General features: G+C 47.6%; 1 protein-coding gene across 1 annotated transcript; it reads right to left on the bottom strand.

Moving 5' to 3' along the window:
- Positions 1 to 1,249: 1,249 nt before the first annotated feature.
- Positions 1,250 to 21,553, bottom strand: LOC311113871 (eukaryotic translation initiation factor 3 subunit B-like). Its single transcript, XM_084189157.1, has 18 exons — positions 21,190 to 21,553; positions 20,034 to 20,235; positions 15,567 to 15,686; positions 15,347 to 15,404; positions 15,111 to 15,239; positions 14,719 to 14,876; positions 13,242 to 13,373; positions 12,786 to 12,852; positions 12,366 to 12,412; positions 8,956 to 9,166; positions 8,751 to 8,844; positions 4,349 to 4,474; positions 4,028 to 4,106; positions 3,812 to 3,950; positions 3,368 to 3,493; positions 2,892 to 3,078; positions 1,886 to 1,995; positions 1,250 to 1,789 (listed from the first exon to the last, which is right to left on the bottom strand). The coding sequence occupies exons 1-17, from the start codon at positions 21,287 to 21,289 to the stop codon at positions 1,898 to 1,900; spliced, it is 2,073 nt and encodes a 690-aa protein (XP_084045283.1). The 5' UTR covers positions 21,290 to 21,553; the 3' UTR covers positions 1,250 to 1,789; positions 1,886 to 1,897.
- Between the last annotated feature and the right edge of the window lie 9 nt (positions 21,554 to 21,562).

Raw genomic sequence — 21,562 nt, 5'->3', positions numbered from 1 at the left:
TGTCCACATATACACACCTGTCTGTCATTTACAGCAGAGATCTGTCCACAGAGAAAAATATATGAAACATGTTGAGATATCTTCTATGGCAGGGGTGTCAAACTCATTCCATGGAGGGCCTAGTGCAGCACTTCCCAAACTCAGTTCTGGGGCCCTCAACGGGTGCATGTTTTGGTTTTTGCCCTAGCTGATTTCAAATAGTCAAAGCTTGATGATGAGTTCATTATTTGAAATCAGCTGTGTAGTGCTAGGGCAAAAAATAAAACATCCAACCGTTGGGGTCCCCAGGACCGAGTTTGGGAAACAGTGGCCTAGTGTCTGCTGGTTTTTCCTTTTAACGAAGACCTAGACAACCAGGTGAGGGGAGTTCCTTACTAATCAGTGACCTAGACAACCAGATGAGGGGAGTTCCTTACTAATCAGTGACCTAGACAACCAGATGAGGGGAGTTCCTTACTAATCAGTGACCTAGACAACCAGATGAGGGGAGTTCCTTACTAATCAGTGACCTAGACAACCAGATGAGGGGAGTTCCTTACTAATCAGTGACCTAGACAACCAGGTGAGGGGTGTTCCTTACTAATCAGTGACCTAGACAACCAGGTGAGGGGAGTTCCTTACTAATCAGTGACCTAGACAACCAGGTGAGGGGAGTTCCTTACTAATCAGTGACCTAGACAACCAGATGAGGGGAGTTCCTTACTAATCAGTGACCTAGACAACCAGGTGAGGGGAGTTCCTTACTAATCAGTGACCTAGACAACCAGATGAGGGGAGTTCCTTACTAATCAGTGGCCTAGACAACCAGGTGAGGGGAGTTCCTTACTAATCAGTGACCTAGACAACCAGGTGAGGGGAGTTCCTTACTAATCAGTGACCTTAGTTCATCAATCAAGGGAGGAGTGAAAGATCCATAGACACTAGGCCCTCCGTGGAATGAGTTTGACATGTGTTCTACGGAGTGGCTGCGCTTCTGGACTTTCTGTAACACTAATGGTTCGTAGCTGAAGATAGAGATTTCTGCACATGTGAGAGACTAAGTTTACATACAACAGTAAACTAGTAAAAACCCACATCACGTTCCAGTGCAAGAGACCGTGAAGACAGGACACCAGTAAAGAACAGTACAATGCACTATACCTTAGTTGAATGCACTGCCTGCACTATGTCACTCTGGTATAAGACCATCCGCTAGCTAAATGAAAAATATATAAATACACTTTCAACACACAAAAAACCACAGACAGTCTGATTTGTATGAGGTTTATCTTTATTGAAGTTGATCATGTGATAGTTGTGGTCTAGTGCGACAACAACAACTTCAGGTAATCTAAATGGAGGAGGATACTGCCACTTCAGCACAGTACTACTACAACAACACTGCCTTGAACATTTGGTCATCAGGATAACACGTTCTCTAGCCTCACACACACCACGCCCCGTCCTCATCTCCTTATGGTAAGGTGTGGCCGTTCCCATGGTAACGACAGTTAAGACTGCAGGGGGTGGAGCCAAGATAAGAAGGATGGAAAGTAGGCGAGAGGCTAGATGAGAAGAAACTAACTAGGGAGAACTGTTCTATTCTCCCTCCCTCCCCCCCTTCCCCCTCCCTCCCTCCCTCCCTCCTTCAGTTGCTAGCTTGCTGTAGTCGCTATACCACAAGGCACGCTTTGATGATGTCACAAAGAGAGAATGGTGGAACTCTGGCGACTCCAAAGATTCTGAGCGTAGGTTTTCCTCCTCCAGTCGACAACGCAACGCCCCCTCTAGTCCCCACGCAAAAATGGAACTGGAGAGGGAGAGAGGGAGGGAGAGAGACCGTCAAAACCACAGCCAGGTAGTGTGTGTAGGTAGTGTGTTTAGGTAGTGTGTGTGTGTGTGTTACCTGCGTAGGGGACTACTCTCCGAGGGGAATGATTTCTTCGTTGATAAAAAACTCGATGGTCTCCTCCTCCCAGTCATCTGTGTTACTGTCCAGCTCATCAGTGTCCACTCCTAGAGACAGAGAGAGTTCAGGGGTTACGCTTAGTCAGCCTGGTCCAAGCCACAACGGCCCATAGGGTAGGAGTCTATCTCCTGTTTCTGTAGCAGTAATGCTGGTCCAGAACGGCCCATAGGGTAGGAGTCTATCTCCTGTTTCTGTAGCAGTAATGCTGGTCCAGAACAGACCATAGGGTAGGAGTCTATCTCCTGTTTCTGTAGCAGTAATGCTGGTCCAGAACGGCCCATAGGGTAGGAGTCTATCTCCTGTTTCTGTAGCAGTAATGCTGGTCCAGAACGGCCCATAGGGTAGGAGTCTATCTCCTGTTTCTGTAGCAGTAATGCTGGTCCAGAACGGACCATAGGGTAGGAGTCTATCTCCTGTTTCTGTAGCAGTAATGCTGGTCCAGAACGGCCCATAGGGTAGGAGTCTATCTCCTGTTTCTGTAGCAGTAATGCTGGTCCAGAACAGACCATAGGGTAGGAGTCTATCTCCTGTTTCTGTAGCAGTAATGCTGGTCCAGAACGGCCCATAGGGTAGGAGTCTATCTCCTGTTTCTGTAGCAGTAATGCTGGTCCAGAACGGCCCATAGGGTAGGAGTCTATCTCCTGTTTCTGTAGCAGTAATGCTGGTCCAGAACGGACCATAGGGTAGGAGTCTATCTCCTGTTTCTGTAGCAGTAATGCTGGTCCAGAACGGCCCATAGGGTAGGAGTCTATCTCCTGTTTCTGTAGCAGTAATGCTGGTCCAGAACGGCCCATAGGGTAGGAGTCTATCTCCTGTTTCTGTAGCAGTAATGCTGGTCCAGAACGGCCCATAGGGTAGGAGTCTATCTCCTGTGTCTGTAGTGAGGCAGTTGGATGAAAGTGTCAGGGCCGATAAGAGGTGGAGACGGAAGGGTTCTACGTACCTCCTCTGAGTTGCAGGCGGGCGGTCTTCTGGTCCTCGTGTTGCTGCAGGGCAGTCTCTCTGTAGCTACGATAGTCCTCCATCATACTCCTCCTCCTGTCCACCAGCTCCTTAGAGGCCTTTGACTGGCTCAGACGATCCTTCTGCTCAAAGATCTTGGAGTACTTCTTCAGGTCCTTCTTGATCACCTGGGGAGTAACTCTATTCATTATTACACGTATGGAAACCCAGACGAAACATGTTACACGACTGTCAAAACCAAGGGGTCCCAGCTAAGCCCATGGCAAGGCAGTCATAGACACATAACAACAAAACTCTTTCAACACACAGAAGTTTAGACAGAAGTCACTACTTGTCAAGACACTGAGCGAGTTTTGGATTCTTTTGGTTTTAACAATATTGATGCCAGAGTAAATCCCCTTTATAAATACTGGGGCCACACACACATTTAACCCCCCCACCCCACCCAGTACGTACCTTGATGGTGTCCTGTGTGAGCAGGGTAGCGGGACGAGGTCTCCACAGCAGCTGGCAGAAGCGATCCTTGTTGTTCTTCTGGAGGAGACGACCCTGGAAGGTCCAGAGCCAGTAGGCGTTGTCCACCTGGTGGAGAGACGACCCCTTTCAAATACACTTTATACGGCTCAGGTAAAAACACACCGTTCTTCTATTCAACCTCAAATAAATACAGAAAAAGGACATCAACAAAACGAGGGATTTTCTGAAGTTCTGTCTGCGTGTTGTGGTGCAAACCACCCTTTTTTTGGACCTCCATTTAAAAAACATGGCAGTTGGAGTTTATTCCTTGTGTGTGTGTGTGTGTGGGGGGGGGGGGGGGGGGGGGTACCTTGTGACTCCACCAGGACACCGAGGTGACCAGGTATTATTGTGTGTGTGTGTGTGTGTGGGGGGGGGGGGTACCTTGTGACTCCACCAGGACACAGAGGTGACTAGGTATCGCCCTGTAGGGTCCCACTCTACGTCAGAAGCCATGTAGTGTTCAGCCATGTTCATCATGGTGCAGTCAGAGGTGTCCACAAACGCCAGAGCCCCGTTCATACTGGGGGAGAGGACAGGGTTAACACACACACTGAAGAGACAGGTCATTGAGTCTAAATACACAGCACAGTCTTGTACCTTCTGAGTCCAGCCAACACCATGAACTGTCCCTGAGGACTCCAGAAGATGCTGTTGGCCTGCTGCTTGTCAAACATCTCTGGAGGAGGAGAGAGAGAGGAAGGGGGAGGAGAGAGAGAGGGAGGGGGGAGAGGAGGGAGAGGAGGAAGGGGAGAGAGGAGGAAGGGGAGAGGGGAGGAAGAGGAGGGAGGGAGAGGGGAGGGAGAGAGGGGAGAGGAGGGAGAGAGAGAGAGGAAGGGGGTGAGAGATACAGTCAGTACAATGTTTAAGGTTTGAGTTCCTTTCTATGTGTGATATTTTACTGTAAAAGTTGTTACTCACTGATGAGTTCTATCTTCCCGTTGTTCTTGACGTGGTAGAAGGAGGCGTTGATTCTGGGAGATTCACCGTGCAGGACGGCAAACTTGCTGCCGTTAGGCTCCCACGCAAACGCTATGATGCTCTCCGCTAGGGGGGGACAACACTGGTGTTACTATACTTAGTGGTGTTACTATACCCAGTGGTGTTACTATACCCAGTGGTGTTACTATACCCGGTGGTGTTACTAGTGGTGTTACTATACCCAGTGGTGTTACTAGTGGTGTTACTATACCTAGTGGTGTTACTATACCCAGTGGTGTTACTATACCCGGTGGTGTTACTATACCCGGTGGTGTTACTAGTGGTGTTACTATACCCAGTGGTGTTACTAGTGGTGTTACTATACCTAGTGGTGTTACTATACCTAGTGGTGTTACTATACCCAGTGGTGTTACTATACCCGGTGGTGTTACTAGTGGTGTTACTATACCCAGTGGTGTTACTAGTGGTGTTACTATACCTAGTGGTGTTACTATACCCAGTGGTGTTACTATACCTAGTGGTGTTACTATACTTAGTGGTGTTACTATACCCAGTGGTGTTACTATACCTAGTGGTGTTACTATACTTAGTGGTGTTACTATACCCAGTGGTGTTACTATACCTAGTGGTGTTACTAGTGGTGTTACTATACCTAGTGGTGTTACTATACCCAGTGGTGTTACTATACCCAGTGGTGTTACTATACCCAGTGGTGTTACTATACCTAGTGGTGTTACTAGTGGTGTTACTATACCTAGTGGTGTTACTATACTTAGTGGTGTTACTATACCTAGTGGTGTTACTAGTGGTGTTACTATACCTAGTGGTGTTACTAGTGGTGTTACTATACCTAGTGGTGTTACTATACCCAGTGGTGTTACTATACCCAGTGGTGTTACTAGTGGTGTTACTATACCCAGTGGTGTTACTAGTGGTGTTACTATACCCAGTGGTGTTACTAGTGGTGTTACTATACCCAGTGGTGTTACTAGTGGTGTTACTATACCTAGTGGTGTCACTATACCCAGTGGTGTTACTAGTGGTGTTACTATACCCAGTGGTGTTACTACACCTAGTGGTGTTACTATACCCAGTGGTGTTACTATACCCAGTGGTGTTACTACACCCAGTGGTGTTACTAGTGGTGTTACTACACCTAGTGGTGTTACTATACCCAGTGGTGTTACTAGTGGTGTTACTATACCCAGTGGTGTTACTATACCCAGTGGTGTTACTACACCTAGTGGTGTTACTACACCTAGTGGTGTTACTATACCTAGTGGTGTTACTATACCTAGTGGTGTTACTATACCCAGTGGTGTTACTATACCCAGTGGTGTTACTATACCTAGTGGTGTTACTATACCCAGTGGTGTTACTATACCTAGTGGTGTTACTACACCTAGTGGTGTTACTATACCCAGTGGTGTTACTATACCCAGTGGTGTTACTACACCCAGTGGTGTTACTAGTGGTGTTACTACACCTAGTGGTGTTACTATACCCAGTGGTGTTACTACACCCAGTGGTGTTACTAGTGGTGTTACTACACCTAGTGGTGTTACTACACCCAGTGGTGTTACTACACCCAGTGGCGTTACTATACCCAGTGGTGTTACTACACCCAGTGGCGTTACTATACCCAGTGGTGTTACTATACCCAGTGGCGTTACTATACCCAGTGGTGTTACTACACCCAGTGGCGTTACTACACCCAGTGGCGTTACTATACCCAGTGGTGTTACTACACCCAGTGGTGTTACTACACCCAGTGGTGTTACTATACCCAGTGGTGCTACTACACCCAGTGGTGTTACTATACCCATTGGCGTTACTACACCCAGTGGCGTTACTATACCCAGTGGTGTTACTACACCCAGTGGTGTTACTAGTGGTGTTACTACACCCAGTGGTGTTACTACACCCAGTGGTGTTACTATACCCAGTGGTGTTACTACACCCAGTGGTGTTACTAGTGGTGTTACTACACCTAGTGGTGTTACTATACCTAGTGGTGTTACTAGTGGTGTTACTATACCTAGTGGTGTTACTATACCTAGTGGTGTTACTACACCTAGTGGTGTTACTATACCCAGTGGTGTTACTAGTGGTGTTACTATACCTAGTGGTGTTACTACACCTAGTGGTGTTACTATACCCAGTGGTGTTACTAGTGGTGTTACTATACCTAGTGGTGTTACTATACCTAGTGGTGTTACTACACCTCGTGGTGTTACTACACCTCGTGGTGTTACTATACCCAGTGGTGTTACTATACCCAGTGGTGTTACTAGTGGTGTTACTATACCCAGTGGTGTTACTATACCCAGTGATGTTACTATACCCAGTGGTGTTACTATACCCAGTGGTGTTACTATACCTAGTGGTGTTACTATACCCAGTGGTGTTACTAGTGGTGTTACTATACCCAGTGGTGTTACTAGTGGTGTTACTATACCTAGTGGTGTTACTAGTGGTGTTACTATACCTAGTGGTGTTACTAGTTGTGTTACTATACCTAGTGGTGTTACTAGTGGTGTTACTATACCCAGTGGTGTTACTAGTGGTGTTACTATACCTAGTGGTGTTACTAGTGGTGTTACTATACCTAGTGGTGTTACTAGTGGTGTTACTATACCTAGTGGTGTTACTACACCCAGTGGCGTTACTACACCCAGTGGTGTTACTAGTGGTGTTACTACACCCAGTGGTGTTACTACACCCAGTGGTGTTACTATACCCAGTGGTGTTACTATACCCAGTGGTGTTACTACCACCAGTGGTGTTACTATACCCAGTGGCGTTACTACACCCAGTGGCGTTACTATACCCAGTGGTGTTACTACACCCAGTGGTGTTACTAGTGGTGTTACTACACCCAGTGGTGTTACTACACCCAGTGGTGTTACTATACCCAGTGGTGTTACTAGTGGTGTTACTACACCTATTGGTGTTACTATACCTAGTGGTGTTACTAGTGGTGTTACTATACCTAGTGGTGTTACTACACCCAGTGGTGTTACTAGTGGTGTTACTATACCCAGTGGTGTTACTATACCTAGTTGTGTTACTATACCCAGTGGTGTTACTACACCTAGTGGTGTTACTATACCTAGTGGTGTTACTACACCCAGTGGTGTTACTATACCCAGTGGTGTTACTACACCCAGTGGTGTTACTAGTGGTGTTACTACACCTAGTGGTGTTACTATACCTAGTGGTGTTACTAGTGGTGTTACTATACCTAGTGGTGTTACTACACCCAGTGGTGTTACCAGTGGTGTTACTACACCTAGTTGTGTTACTATACCTAGTGGTGTTACTATACCCAGTGGTGTTACTAGTGGTGTTACTATACTTAGTGGTGTTACTACACATCGTGGTGTTACTATACCCAGTGGTGTTACTATACCCAGTGGTGTTACTAGTGGTGTTACTACACCCAGTGGTGTTACTACACCCAGTGGTGTTACTATACCCAGTGGTTTTACCAGTGGTGTTACTATACCTAGTGGTGTTACTATACCCAGTGGTGTTACTATACCCAGTGGTGTTACTAGTGGTGTTACTATACCCAGTGGTGTTACTATACCCAGTGGTGTTACTAGTGGTGTTACTATACCCAGTGGTGTTACTAGTGGTGTTACTATACCTAGTGGTGTTACTAGTGGTGTTACTATACCCAGTGGTGTTACTATACCTAGTGGTGTTACTAGTGGTGTTACTATACCCAGTGGTGTTACTATACCTAGTTGTGTTACTATACCCAGTGGTGTTACTACACCTAGTGGTGTTACTACACCTAGTGGTGTTACTATACCCAGTGGTGTTACTATACCTAGTGGTGTTACTATACCTAGTGGTGTTACTATACCCAGTGGTGTTACTAGTACACCCAGTGGTGTTACTAGTGGTGTTACTATACCCAGTGGTGTTACTACACCCAGTGGTGTTACTAGTGGTGTTACTATACCCAGTGGTGTTACTAGTTGTGTTACTACACCTAGTGGTGTTACTACACCTAGTGGTGTTACTAGTGGTGTTACTATACCTAGTGGTGTTACTAGTGGTGTTACTATACCTAGTGGTGTTACTACACCTAGTGGTGTTACTATACCTAGTGGTGTTACTACACCTAGTGGTGTTACTACACCCAGTGGTGTTACTACACCCAGTGGTGTTACTACACCCAGTGGTGTTACTACACCCAGTGGTGTTACTATACCCAGTCTTGTCAGAGTGTGTTTCTGTCTGCCTGTCTGTCAGTGTGTTTCTGTCTGTCTGTCTGTCAGAGTGTGTTTCTGTCTGTCTGTCTGTCAGAGTGTGTTTCTGTCTGCCTGTCTGTCAGAGTGTGTCTCCGTCCGTCTCATCAGTGTAGTACCAGTTTTGGATTCCGGGTCTCCCTTCATCTCGACCACGTCAACAGGAACCTGCTTCTCTCTCATCCTGAAGATCTCAAAGTTGGTCACCACACCCTGAGAGGAGGAGAGGGAACTTGTAGACTAGGTGTAACATCAATGCAGTCACATTTACACCCCCCTCACGCCTCTCCCCCCCACCCCCCCCCCCCCCCTCCCCTCACTAACCTGAGTTCCTTTAGGTGTGCGGTCCACCTTGACACAGAGGTAGTCTCCCTGTCTCTGCCAGTGTAGTTTACAGTCGACCACATTGAAGAGGTTCCTGACTCTGATCTCCTGTCTGGAGGGAAGCTGCATCAGAGTCACCCTGGCTGGGATATCTTTGTCCTCAGGCACCCAGAACGCTGTGATGTTATCACCTGGGGACCAGGAGAAGTCCCTACAGAAGGGGAGGAGAGGATTTATACAACGCTGTGATGTTATCACCTGGGGACCAGGAGAAGTCCCTACAGAAGGGGAGGAAAGGATTTATACAACGCTGTGATGTCATCACCTGGGGACCAGGAGAAGTCCCTACAGAAGGGGAGGATTTATATACACACACACACAGGACGTACAGGTAATACGTTAACAGTAAAATGACATGGCCAACAGATAATACTCTGCATGCATACAAGGAATGGACATTTTCCATCTAGAGCTTAATAGAAACATGCAACAATAGCAAGGCTATGGTCTTACAGTCAAAAGGCTATAGCCTGTTATTGAACATGCAACAATAGCAAGGCTATGGTCTTACAGTCAAAAGGCTATAGCCTGTTATTGAACATGCAACAATAGCAAGGCTATGGTCTTACAGTCAAAAGGCTATAGTCTGTTATTGAACATGCAACAATAGCAAGGCTACGGTCTTACAGTCAAAAGGCTATAGCCTGTTATTGAACATGCAACAATAGCAAGACTATGGTCTTACAGTCAAAAGGCTATAGCCTGTTATTGAACATGCAACAATAGCAAGGCTATGGTCTTACAGTCAAAAGGCTATAGCCTGTTATTGAACATGCAACAATAGCAAGGCTATGGTCTTACAGTCAAAAGGCTATAGCCTGTTATTGAACATGCAACAATAGCAAGGCTATGGTCTTACAGTCAAAAGGCAATAGCCTGTTATTGAACATGCAACAATAGCAAGACTATGGTCTTACAGTCAAAAGGCTATAGCCTGTTATTGAACATGCAACAATAGCAAGGCTATGGTCTTACAGTCAAAAGGCTATAGTCTGTTATTGAACATGCAACAATAGCAAGGCTATGGTCTTACAGTCAAAAGGCTATAGTCTGTTATTGAACATGCAACAATAGCAAGGCTATGGTCTTACAGTCAAAAGTCTATAGCCTGTTATTGAACATGCAACAATAGCAAGACTATGGTCTTACAGTCAAAAGGCTATAGCCTGTTATTGAACATGCAACAATAGCAAGGCTATGGTCTTACAGTCAAAAGTCTATAGCCTGTTATTGAACATGCAACAATAGCAAGGCTATGGTCTTACAGTCAAAAGGCTATAGCCTGTTATTGAACATGCAACAATAGCAAGGCTATGGTCTTACAGTCAAAAGTCTATAGCCTGTTATTGAACATGCAACAATAGCAAGGCTATGGTCTTACAGTCAAAAGGCTATAGCCTGTTATTGAACATGCAACAATAGCAAGGCTATGGTCTTACAGTCAAAAGGCTATAGCCTGTTATTGAACATGCAACAATAGCAAGGCTATGGTCTTACAGTCAAAAGGCTATAGTCTGTTATTGAACATGCAACCCTTTTAATTCCCCGAAATTATGCAAATTAACCTATAAACCGATAAGCATGACCGATAAGACGAATAAACACCAGTCAAATTTATTTTCGGTGGCTAACCGATAAACACCCCTAGTATAAAGACATTACTAACTTGACGACAGATATAACTAACCGATTAAGTATAAAGACATGACTTAATTGATGACAGATATACAGTGGGGGAAAAAAGTATTTAGTCAGCCACCAATTGTGCAAGTTCTCCCACTTAAAAAGATGAGAGAGGCCTGTAATTTTCATCATAGGTACACGTCAACTATGACAGACAAAATGAGAAAAAAATAATCCAGAAAATCACATTGTAGGATTTTTAATGAATTATGGTGGAAAATAAGTATTTGGTCAATAACAAAAGTTTCTCAATACTTTGTTATATACCCTTTGTTGGCAATGACACAGGTCAAACGTTTTCTGTAAGTCTTCACAAGGTTTTCACACACTGTTGCTGGTATTTTGGCCCATTCCTCCATGCAGATCTCCTTTTCACACACTGTCGCTGGGCAACACAGACTTTCAACTCCCTCCAAAGATTTTCTATGGGGTTGAGATCTGGAGACTGGCTAGGCCACTCCAGGACCTTGAAATGCTTCTTACGAAGCCACTCCTTCGTTGCCCGGGCGGTGTGTTTGGGATCATTGTCATGCTGAAAGACCCAGCCACGTTTCATCTTCAATGCCCTTGCTGATGGAAGGAGGTTTTCACTCAAAATCTCACGATACATGGCCCCATTCATTCTTTCCTTTACACGGATCAGTCGTCCTGGTCCCTTTGCAGAAAAATAGCCCCAAAGCATGATGTTTCCACCCCCATGCTTCACAGTAGGTATGGTGTTCTTTGGATGCAACTCAGCATTCTTTGTCCTCCAAACACGACGAGTTGAGTTTTTACCAAAAAGTTCTATTTTGGTTTCATCTGACATTCTCCCAATCCTCTTCTGGATCATTCAAATGCACTCTAGCAAACTTCAGACGGGCCTGGACATGTACTGGCTTAAGCAGGGGGACACGTCTGGCACTGCAGGATTTGAGTCCCTGGCGGCGTAGTGTGTTACTGATGGTAGGCTTTGTTACTTTGGTCCCAGCTCTCTGCAGGTCATTCACTAGGTCCCCCCGTGTGGTTCTGGGATTTTTGCTTACCGTTCTTGTGATCATTTTGACCCCACGGGGTGAGATCTTGCGTGGAGCCCCAGATCGAGGGAGATTATCAGTGGTCTTGTATGTCTTCCATTTCCTAATAATTGCTCCCACAGTTGATTTCTTCAAACCAAGCTGCTTACCTATTGCAGATTTAGTCTTCCCAGCCTGGTGCAGGTCTACAATTTTGTTTCTGGTGTCCTTTGACAGCTCTTTGGTCTTGGCCATAGTGGAGTTTGGAGTGTGACTGTTTGAGGTTGTGGACAGGTGTCTTTTATACTGATAACAAGTTCAAACAGGTGCCATTAATACAGGTAACGAGTGGAGGACAGAGGAGCCTCTTAAAGAAGAAGTTACAGGTCTGTGAGAGCCAGAAATCTTGCTTGTTTGTAGGTGACCAAATACTTATTTTCCACCATAATTTGCAAATATTAAAAATTTAAAATCCTACAATGTGATTTTCTGGATTTTTTTCCCCCTCAATTTGTCTGTCATAGTTGACGTGTACCTATGATGAAAATTACAGGCCTCTCTCATCTTTTTAAGTGGGAGAACTTGCACAATTGGTGGCTGACTAAATACTTTTTTCCCCACTGTAACTAACCGATTAAGGGTTAACACCCCTAGCATAAAGACATGACTTACTTGATACCAGTGATCTTCAGACTCTTCTTGTCCAACAGGCCCATGGACTATGAAAGGAAAAAACAGCTTGTTAAGTATCGACGTATCAGTCTGTTTTAGATACAGAGACACTCAGTAGAATTCAGACTGTTAGTGGGGCTGGTCACTGGGGAGAAATGTAAAGGTGACTTACTGGGGTCTCCTACAATAGATAATGAGGACTTACTGGGGTCTCCTACAATAGATAATGTGTGTTGGTGTGGACTTACTGGGGTCTGCTACAATAGATAATGTGTGTTGGTGTGGACTTACTGGGGTCTCCTACAATAGATCATGTGTGTTGGTGTGGACTTACTGGGGTCTCCTACAATAGATCATGTGTGTTGGTGTGGACTTACTGGGGTCTGCTACAATAGATAATGTGTGTTGGTGTGGACTTACTGGGGTCTCGTAGATGCTCAGTGTGTCCTGGGTCATCCTGGCAAAGAACTTCCCATCGTGACTCCACCTGGAGAGAGACACACATTACAACACTGCAGTTTAGGGACAGAACCAAGACACACCCACATTACAACACTGCAGTTAGGGACAGAACCAAGACACACCCACATTACAACACTGCAGTTAGGGACAGAACCAAGACACACCCACATTACAACACTGCAGTTAGGGACAGAACCAAGACACACCCACATTACAACACTGCAGTTAGGGACAGAACCAAGACACACCCACATTACAACACTGCAGTTTAGGGACAGAACCAAGACCCAACGTGAGAGAAACAAGTTCTGCTACAGTTCTTAGCTACTTGAAGATGGAAAGACAGGAACAGGAGAAAGAGAGACAGAAAGAAAGACATGAAGACAGAAAGGGAGGTGTGTAATTGGTCCTTACTTGAAGATGGGCCAGTGGGCAGAACTCTCACAGTGGAAGCCTCTCTTCTTCTGGCCAGTCAGAATGTCCCAGATGATGATGGCCTGGGGGTCCTCCTTAGTGTCCATCAGGGGACTGAATGTCACTACGTACCTACCAAGCATTAGAACAATAACATCAATACATGGGACGCATATAGCGCTTTTCAGGGACCCCAAAGTCGCTTAACAGGCGCTTATAACACATTTATGTAGCTTCATAAGGCTTCATACAGCTGACAGACAGGTTATAACCACACTAGGCTCACCGCGTACATGTAACTGCCAAAATAAAGGAAACACTTGAGTCAATGAGGGATACAACGTATATTGAAAGCAGGTGCTTCCACACAGGTGTGGTTCCTGAGATAATTAAGCAATTAACATGTATAAAAATGCCCAGTTGACCATTATCTTGGCTACCATGGCTATAAGAAGAGATCTCAGAGACTTTGAAAGAGGTGTCTCAAAGGAGCGTAGGGGGTTTAAAGGGAGTTTGTGTCTCAGTCACTGGATCTCAACCCAATTTAACCCTTCTGGAAGATTCTGGAGCGGCGCCTGAGACAGCGTTTTCCACCACCATCAAATGATGAATTTCCTGTGGAAGAATGATGTCACATCCCTCCAATAGAGTTCCAGACACTTGGAGAATCTATGCCAAGGAGCACTGAAGCTGTTCTGGCGACTGGTGGCCCAACGACCTGGTAAGACACTTTATGTTGGCGTTTCCTTTATTTTGGCAGTTACCTGTACCTACCAAGCATTATTTACATTTTACATTACATTTACGTCATTTAGCAGACGCTCTTATCCAGAGCGACTTACAAATTGGTGCATTCACCTTATAGCCAGTGGGAAAACCACTTTACACATTTTTTTTTTTATATATATATATTTTTTTCTAATTTTAAATGTTAGAGTATATTTTAAATTTTCATTCGTTTATATATTGTTGTTTTTTTTGTTTAATTTTTTTAAATATATATTTTTTATTCATTTATTTGTATATATCTTTTTAAATTATTATTATTATTATGATTTTATTTTTTGTGGGGGTGGGGTAGGGGGGGGGACATTATAACCCCTTTATGTAGCTTCACAAGGCTTCATACCGCTGACAGAGCTACACTAGGGCATGGGGTGTCCTCAGTGTCCCCATCAGGGGACTGAACGTCACTGCGACGTACCTATGAAGCATTATAACACCTTAATGTAGCTTCATAAGGATTCATAGATGTGATATAGACAGGCATTGATTATTAATTAGTGATTGGTTACCTCTCCCAGGGGGAGAAGTCGATCAGAGACACTCCCTGGTGGCTGAATCTCTAGTTATTGATTATAGGTTATTGATAATGTGATTGGTTACCTCTCACAGGGGGAGAAGTCGATCAGAGACACTCCCTGGTGGCTGAATCTCTAGTTATTGATTATAGGTTATTGATAATGTGATTGGTTACCTCTCGCAGGGAGAGAAGTCGATCAGAGACACCCCCTGGTGGCTGAAACGTTGGATCTGCTTGAACTTCTCTCCACCCCACAATGCAATGCCTCGCTGGTGGAACGTGGCCAGGTAGGTCCCCTTGGGAGACCAGCGGACATACGTCTCCGTCCAGCGCTACAGGGACACAACACAGTCACAGCACAATCTCAGAATCAATGAATATACACGACGGCAGACATTTTGATTAGACAATCAAGCCTTCTAGTTGTTAGTTAGATCTCACTACTTTTAAGCATCAAGGCCCTCAAAGTCTTTCTGTAGATGTAGAATGATCAGTGCAGAAACAATTCTGATTGGTTGAACCATCGTCTCACTGCGCTGTCGTGATTGGTTGAACGGTTGACTCACCGCCCTCTCCTCGGAGACGATTGGATCCTTGGCGTCGTTGTTGAAGATGGCGGTCCTCTCTCCTGATTCGTAGATGACGCTGTACTGGTCACGACAGTCAGGATCCTCCATCCAGTGACGCATGTTACCCTGGCAACACAAACAGGAAGTCACCGTTAGCGATGACTTCTTCCTCCACAACCCCCGGCTGGGTATTCTCTGAATGGGTGGTTGAAGTGACAGTTGGTAACACTCACAAAGTCCTTGAAGGGCTGCTTCTCGGGAGTCTCCCACTCATCACTGATACTCATGTACCTGGGGCACAACATCACAGTCCACAGCAGACATTTCTATTTCATGTATATCCATGTCAAACATTTCTGCCACGTTTTGCCTAGATGACCCAACACTAACCAGACATCCCCATAACAGCCGGAATGATGCCCTGAACCCCCCTGTGTGTTTGAGTCTTCTTACTTGTCGAAGTCGGTGAACACGTTGACTCTGAAGGTGTGCTGCTTGTCCAGCTTGTAGCCGTCAGCGTTCTTCACTGCCTCCAGAGCCTGAGTAGGAGCTCCATACTCCAGGAAGATGTACCTACAGAGGAGACATAACATGAACTACAGGTTGACTAACTATTGGTCTGGGTGGGATCCTCCAGGAAGATACACCTACAGAAGGATACGAGTTAGAACAACTAGTTATGCATCATAATGTGTACTTTCTCTAGTTGTCAAAAAAGTGAATCCACATGACTGTATGGGAATGTAAGTTCTCTAACCTGGAATGACAAACCAATTGTTGATTATTTCCAAGAATGCTTCAGCTAGCAGGTACATGTACACAGAGCCACCTGCATGCTAGTACACGGATGCTGCAATTCCAGGGCAGACAAGTGTAAAACTCAGCCTCTAGATAGAGTACATCTGAGTGCAATGTCCTACACCTCGCTACATCCTGTCCTCCACCCTTCTATCTAGAGGCTATGTCCTCCACCCTTCTATCTAGAGGCTATGTCCTCCACCCTTCTATCTAGAGGCTATGTCCTCCACCCTTCTATCTAGAGGCTATGTCCTCCACCCTTCTATCTAGAGGCTATGTCCTCCACCCTTCTATCTAGAGGCTATGTCCTACACCCTTCTATCTAGAGGCTATGTCCTCCACCCTTCTATCTAGAGGCTATGTCCTCCACCTCCATCCGTAACAGAACAAACATAGCTAGCTAACAGTCACTTTAGTGCGTGTCAGCCTTGGGGTAAAACTCTGTGGTTGACAAACACAAGGCTGTTTTCCCCCCAACATTAGGACTGTTTTCCTCAAGACATTGAGTCTGCTTCATGTTCTTTCCTCCCTCACTTCTTAGTATCGTGACAACTCTGCACCCCTACTACACCCCTACTACAGCCTCCCTGCACCCCTACTACAGCCTCCCTGCACCCCTACTACAGCCTCCCTGCACCCCTACTACAGCCTCCCTACTACAGCCTCCCTACTACAGCCTCCCTACACCCCTACTACAGCCTCCCTGCACCCCTACTACAGCCTCCCTATACCCCTACTACAGCCTCCCTACACCCCCTACTACAGCCTCCCTACTACACCCCTACTACAGCCTCCCTATACCCCTACTACAGCCTCCCTACTACACCCCTACTACAGCCTCCCTATACCCCTACTACAGCCTCCCTACTACAGCCTCCCTACTACAGCCTCCCTACACCCCTACTACAGCCTCCCTACTACAGCCTCCCTACACCCCTACTACAGCCTCCCTACTACAGCCTCCCTACTACAGCCTCCCTACACCCCTACTACACCCTCCCTACTACAGCCTCCCTACACCCCTACTACAGCCTCCCTGCACCCCTACTACAGCCTCCCTACTACAGCCTCCCTGCACCCCTACTACACCCCTACTACACCCCTACTACAGCCTCCCTACACCCCTACTACAGCCTCCCTACACCCCTACTACAGCCTCCCTACACCCCTACTACAGCCTCCCTACACCCCTACTACAGCCTCCCTACTACAGCCTCCCTGCACCCCTACTACACCCCTACTACACCCTCCCTACACCCCTACTACAGCCTCCCTGCACCCCTACTACAGCCTCCCTACTACAGCCTCCCTACACCCCTACTACAGCCTCCCTACTACAGCCTCCCTACACCCCTACTACAGCATCCCTACTACAGCCTCCCTACACCCCTACTACAGCCTCCCTACTACAGCCTCCCTACACCCCTACTACACCCCTACTACAGCCTCCCTACTACAGCCTCCCTACACCCCTACTACACCCCTACTACACCCCTACTACAGCCTCCCTGCACCCCTACTACAGCCTCCCTACTACAGCCTCCCTACTACACCCCTACTACACCCCTACTACAGCCTCCCTGCACCCCTACTACAGCCTCCCTACACCCCTACTACAGCCTCCCTACACCCCTACTACAGCCTCCCTACTACAGCCTCCCTACTACAGCCTCCCTACTACAGCCTCCCTACACCCCTACTACAGCCTCCCTACACCCCTACTACAGCCTCCCTACTACAGCCTCCCTACTACAGCCTCCCTACTACAGCCTCCCTACACCCCTACTACAGCCTCCCTACTACAGCCTCCCTACACCCCTACTACACCCCTACTACAGCCTCCCTGCACCCCTACTACAGCCTCCCTACACCCCTACTACAGCCTCCCTACTACAGCCTCCCTACACCCCTACTACACCCCTACTACAGCCTCCCTGCACCCCTACTACAGCCTCCCTACACCCCTACTACAGCCTCCCTACACCCCTACTACAGCCTCCCTACACCCCTACTACAGCCTCCCTACTACAGCCTCCCTACACCCCTACTACAGCCTCCCTACTACAGCCTCCCTACACCCCTACTACACCCCTACTACACCCCTACTACAGCCTCCCTGCACCCCTACTACAGCCTCCCTGCACCCCTACTACAGCCTCCCTACACCCCTACTACAGCCTCCCTACACCCCTACTACACCCCTACTACAGCCTCCCTACTACAGCCTCCCTACACCCCTACTACAGCCTCCCTGCACCCCTACTACAGCCTCCCTACTACACCCCTACTACAGCCTCCCTGCACCCCTACTACACCCCTACTACAGCCTCCCTACTACACCCCTACTACACCCCTACTACAGCCTCCCTATACCCCTACTACAGCCTCCCTACTACACCCCTACTACAGCCTCCCTATACCCCTACTACAGCCTCCCTACTACAGCCTCCCTACACCCCTACTACAGCCTCCCTACTACAGCCTCCCTACTACAGCCTCCCTACTACAGCCTCCCTACTACAGCCTCCCTACACCCCTACTACACCCTCCCTACTACAGCCTCCCTACACCCCTACTACAGCCTCCCTGCACCCCTACTACAGCCTCCCTACTACAGCCTCCCTGCACCCCTACTACACCCCTACTACAGCCTCCCTACACCCCTACTACAGCCTCCCTACACCCCTACTACACCCCTACTACAGCCTCCCTACTACAGCCTCCCTGCACCCCTACTACACCCCTACTACACCCCTACTACAGCCTCCCTACACCCCTACTACAGCCTCCCTGCACCCCTACTACAGCCTCCCTACACCCCTACTACAGCCTCCCTACTACAGCCTCCCTACACCCCTACTACACCCCTACTACACCCCTACTACAGCCTCCCTACACCCCTACTACAGCCTCCCTGCACCCCTACTACAGCCTCCCTGCACCCCTACTACACCCCTACTACACCCCTACTACAGCCTCCCTGCACCCCTACTACAGCCTCCCTGAACCCCTACTACAGCCTCCCTACACCCCTACTACAGCCTCCCTACACCCCTACTACAGCCTCCCTACACCCCTACTACAGCCTCCCTACACCCCTACTACAGCCTCCCTGCACCCCTACTACAGCCTCCCTACACCCCTACTACACCCCTACTACAGCCTCCCTACTACAGCCTCCCTACACCCCTACTACAGCCTCCCTACTACAGCCTCCCTACACCCCTACTACACCCCTACTACACCCCTACTACAGCCTCCCTGCACCCCTACTACAGCCTCCCTGCACCCCTACTACAGCCTCCCTACACCCCTACTACAGCCTCCCTACTACAGCCTCCCTACACCCCTACTACAGCCTCCCTACACCAGCCTCCCTACACCCCTACTACAGCCTCCCTACACCCCTACTACAGCCTCCCTACTACAGCCTCCCTACTACAGCCTCCCTACACCCCTACTACACCCCTACTACAGCCTCCCTACTACAGCCTCCCTACACCAGCCTCCCTACACCCCTACTACAGCCTCCCTACACCCCTACTACAGCCTCCCTACACCCCTACTACAGCCTCCCTACACCCCTACTACAGCCTCCCTACTACAGCCTCCCTACTACAGCCTCCCTACTACAGCCTCCCTACACCCCTACTACAGCCTCCCTACTACAGCCTCCCTACTACAGCCTCCCTACACCCCTACTACACCCCTACTACAGCCTCCCTACACCCCTACTACAGCCTCCCTACTACAGCCTCCCTACACCCCTACTACACCCCTACTACACCCCTACTACAGCCTCCCTGCACCCCTACTACAGCCTCCCTACACCCCTACTACAGCCTCCCTACACCCCTACTACAGCCTCCCTACACCCCTACTACAGCCTCCCTACTACAGCCTCCCTACTACAGCCTCCCTACTACAGCCTCCCTACACCCCTACTACAGCCTCCCTACTACAGCCTCCCTGCACCCCTACTACAGCCTCCCTACACCAGCCTCCCTACACCCCTACTACAGCCTCCCTACACCCCTACTACAGCCTCCCTACACCCCTACTACAGCCTCCCTACACCCCTACTACAGCCCTACTACAGCCTCCCTACACCCTGCTACTCACCCCTTAGTGAGTCCTTCAGGTCCCTCTACCGTCGGGTAGAACTCGTTAGTGATCTTGCCGAACTTGGAGAATATCTTGTGGATGACGTTCTTCAGCTTCTCCAGGCGCTCGGGGCCGACCTGGGGCACGTTGTCCACGACAACCACAGAGTCTATCCCGTCTGCCTCCTGGGGCTTCTCCCGCAGCAGGTCACCCAGCAACTCTACAGGGGGAGTGGGGGGGGGGATGATGGATGTGGGGGGTGGGAAAAGAGATTGTTAGTTGGTGTGGTAGTTTATCAAACCAGTGTTTTCCATACCATTGATTGTGTAGAGACAAAGATGGCCCCATGTAATAATAATGCCATTTAGAAGACACATTTATCCAAAGCGACTCGTGTGCGCGCATACATTTTTACATGTTTGAACAATTAACTGGAGGCCATGTCACCTAAGTTAGCTCTGTTGTCACCCAGAAAGTGAATTGACCATTTGTGTGCCAAAATACCTATACATGTTGCTTTGGGGGTCTTAGCGCCACACCTGCTGAAAGTTAAACTAGGGTAAAGGCTGTGAGGATGTAGTTTGGGTTATGTTGCGGTACTTTATAAACACTGTTGAGTTCACTACTATCTGACAGCTGGTAGTTACGTTAGCTAACAGTAGCTAGTAATGCACTGACGTCGGGGCGTCAGAATGTCCCGCTTCAAGGTAGCTAACAACTGGAGACAAAACAGGTCTACTAGCGTTTGTTACAGATTGTTTACAATAATAACATAGCTAGCAAACAAAGGTGTAAAATGTCACCGGCGTACATGGTTCTTCTTTGGTACGCCATTTGTATGGACCACTTTTGAGTGGATGGGCGAAGCATGAATGAATCCCACTGTTAGCTTAGCAACTACTGTAGCTAGCTAACATGATCACTTTAACGAACGTTCTCAAAAGTGATCGTTAGCTGATCTTTACGTTGACCCTTCAAAAAAATATCAATAAATATTTCAACAACAATTATTTATATACATTTGGTTTACATTACATGTATTGTATTTTGCTAGATAGTTAGCAATGATAGCCTTGTAGCTAGCTACATATGCTAAAACAGCTAGCTAAACTAACCCAACTAGCTAGCTCTACAGGCCGCAAAAAAAACCGGCATCTTTCCTGCGTTTGCTCACCCTCATCGTCGATGTCATCTTCGAAGTCTTCTGGGTCGCTGAACGACGGTTCCTCCTCGTCGAAATCGGCATCGGCCGGCATATCCTCAGTGTCATGCATTTAACAGGCTCGGGAGTGAGTTAGTATACGCTAAATCGGTGTAAATCTAGATTTCTAGAAGGCTGACGGTTACCCGCTGGTGTGACACCATGTGCGATTACGTGAAAATGGACGAATTGCGGGAAACGTCGAGGAGGAGTTTTCGCGGACTCACGGTTTCGCCTCCCGATAGCACTAGACACGTAGTATGTAGATAGGCTGCAGTGCGATGCCAGAGCTTTTCGATTCAGCTTACCGTGTTGTGTGAGATCGGAGAAAATGCGCAGTTGCTGA

The sequence above is a fragment of the Coregonus lavaretus genome (assembly GCF_964263955.1).
Source record: "Coregonus lavaretus genome assembly, contig: HAP1_SCAFFOLD_317, whole genome shotgun sequence".
Lineage (NCBI taxonomy): Eukaryota > Metazoa > Chordata > Actinopteri > Salmoniformes > Salmonidae > Coregonus > Coregonus lavaretus.
Note: the sequence above shows the minus strand (reverse complement) of the source record. Positions and strands in the feature narration are given on the sequence as shown.

Excerpts from the sequence above, each read along its gene's own strand:
- LOC311113871 (XM_084189157.1), bottom strand. The coding sequence starts at position 21,289 with ATGCATGACACTGAGGATATGCCGGCCGATGCCGATTTCGACGAGGAG. Across the intron at positions 3,494-3,811 it reads TGTCCTGGTGGAGTCACAAG|GTGGACAACGCCTACTGGCT; the intron begins GTACCCCCCCCC and ends TCTCTCCACCAG. Across the intron at positions 3,079-3,367 it reads TCACACAGGACACCATCAAG|GTGATCAAGAAGGACCTGAA; the intron begins GTACGTACTGGG and ends GTTACTCCCCAG.